A 1,560-nucleotide genomic window follows, 5' to 3' on the forward strand; every position below is an offset into this window, starting at 1 on the left:
AATGATACTGCGTGACATTTCACAATCCAAAGCCTCAAGTTCCACCCCACATTTCAGGATCTGGGAACTGGTCGGGTCATCCTAAACCCTTCCTTTACCTACCCGGGACCGATCTCGACTTGGAAGAAACGACACACCCCGGCCACTGCCCCACACAATGTCACAACCGCGGGGCCTCCCAGGCCCCTCTGTCCCCCTCCAGGATCCAAAGTCGTGGCCACCTCTCACCCGCCCCACACAGACGGAAGGGGATACTCAAGTTCACCTCAATCTCGTAGTCCTTCACCGGAGGGGGAGCAGCTGCCGCCGCCGCCATGGCCAGGACCCCCACCATGCTCCCCGCTTCCCGGAATCCCGGCTCCTAGGACCTGGTACGGCCCGGCCTGGCATGCCTGGAGGCCATGGGGGCGGCCGGCTCCCGCAGGAACGAGGCGCTGGGCCGCGGGGTCCGTCTCGGACTCCCCGGCGCCCACCCGCCCCGATCGGTCGCGGAGGCTGGGCCCAGCTCAGCCGAGTCGAACGCGGGAAGAGACGGTGAAAAAGCGCGGGCAACCAGGATCCTAGGTCGCGGCGGGTGAACGCGGGGCGCCCCCGAGTCGGGCACTCGAGGCTGGGTGCTCGGCACTGGGACCCCGGCGGGGAAAGCAAGCCGAACACAGAGGAGACCCGCGGGCTTCGGACGGACTTCTTGTCAATTGGGTTTTCGCGCCCTCCGGGGCGCAGGGGGCGGAGCCTAGGATTGTTTCTGGAGGCTGCGCGGACGGTGAGACGCGAGGGCCAAAATACGTCTTTGGCGAACCCGCAGGAGGCGGGACTTTCCTACGGTAAAATCAGCGGGGATTTTGAAGATTCGAACTCCTCACGCCCGGTTTCGCTGATGCGGACCTGATTTCACTAACTTCCGATAGTGACAGAATTAAAGCCCTAGACTTTTGACGACCCACGTTGTCCCCTATTTAAATGTGGAACTTTGCAAAAATACAGAAAACGAAGTAACAATTGATTACAATTCCTCTCCCGCGGAATAAAATGTTATTTTGGCAATCGTCCTACCTCGCGATACGCCCATTCGGGGTCCCACATTTGACTTTTTTTTTTTTTTTTTTTTTTTTTTTACCTTTAGGTATTTCTTGCTGTGGATTTCGTCCTCGCGAGCAGCTAGGAGCCCAGGGTCATCGACTCGGCTGTTCTTGCGTTTTCCTGTCATCGCAGGGAACTAGCAGTTTACTGGTTTGTAGTGATGCTAACCTCATACTTCATTTGCATTGCCTTCCTGGATTTTTTTTTTTTTTTACTTTTTTTACATTAAGTTGCGGTTACATAAAGAATATGTTTATTTTGTCTGAGTGCATAGTTTTAACTGCACAGTTTGTAAGAGCTAAAATAAGACAGAGAAAAGGACTTCTCAAATAATAACAAGAAGCCACCTCGTTAGGTCGGGTTATGCAAATTCATATTCACTATTGACGTAATTGTGTTCATTTTGATAGTATTTGCTATTGTCTTGACAACTTAAAGGGTACAAATTTCTCCGATGAAATTAGTGGTAATTGCTTTTTC

At 53.0% G+C, this 1,560-nt stretch overlaps 1 protein-coding gene across 1 annotated transcript in view; it reads right to left on the reverse strand.

The window, feature by feature from the left end:
• ATAD5 (ATPase family, AAA domain containing 5) overlaps positions 1 to 1,078 on the reverse strand; it is a 41,696-nt gene extending 40,618 nt beyond the window's left edge. The window contains exon 1 of the mRNA XM_014467433.2: positions 266 to 1,078. Coding sequence (XP_014322919.1) covers positions 266 to 334 — 69 coding nt within the window. The 5' untranslated portion in view covers positions 335 to 1,078. The remainder of the gene's footprint in view (positions 1 to 265) is intronic.
• Between the last annotated feature and the right edge of the window lie 482 nt (positions 1,079 to 1,560).

The sequence above is a fragment of the Myotis lucifugus genome, unplaced genomic scaffold, assembly GCF_000147115.1.
Source record: "Myotis lucifugus unplaced genomic scaffold, Myoluc2.0 scaffold_396, whole genome shotgun sequence".
NCBI classification, from domain to species: Eukaryota; Metazoa; Chordata; class Mammalia; order Chiroptera; family Vespertilionidae; genus Myotis; species Myotis lucifugus.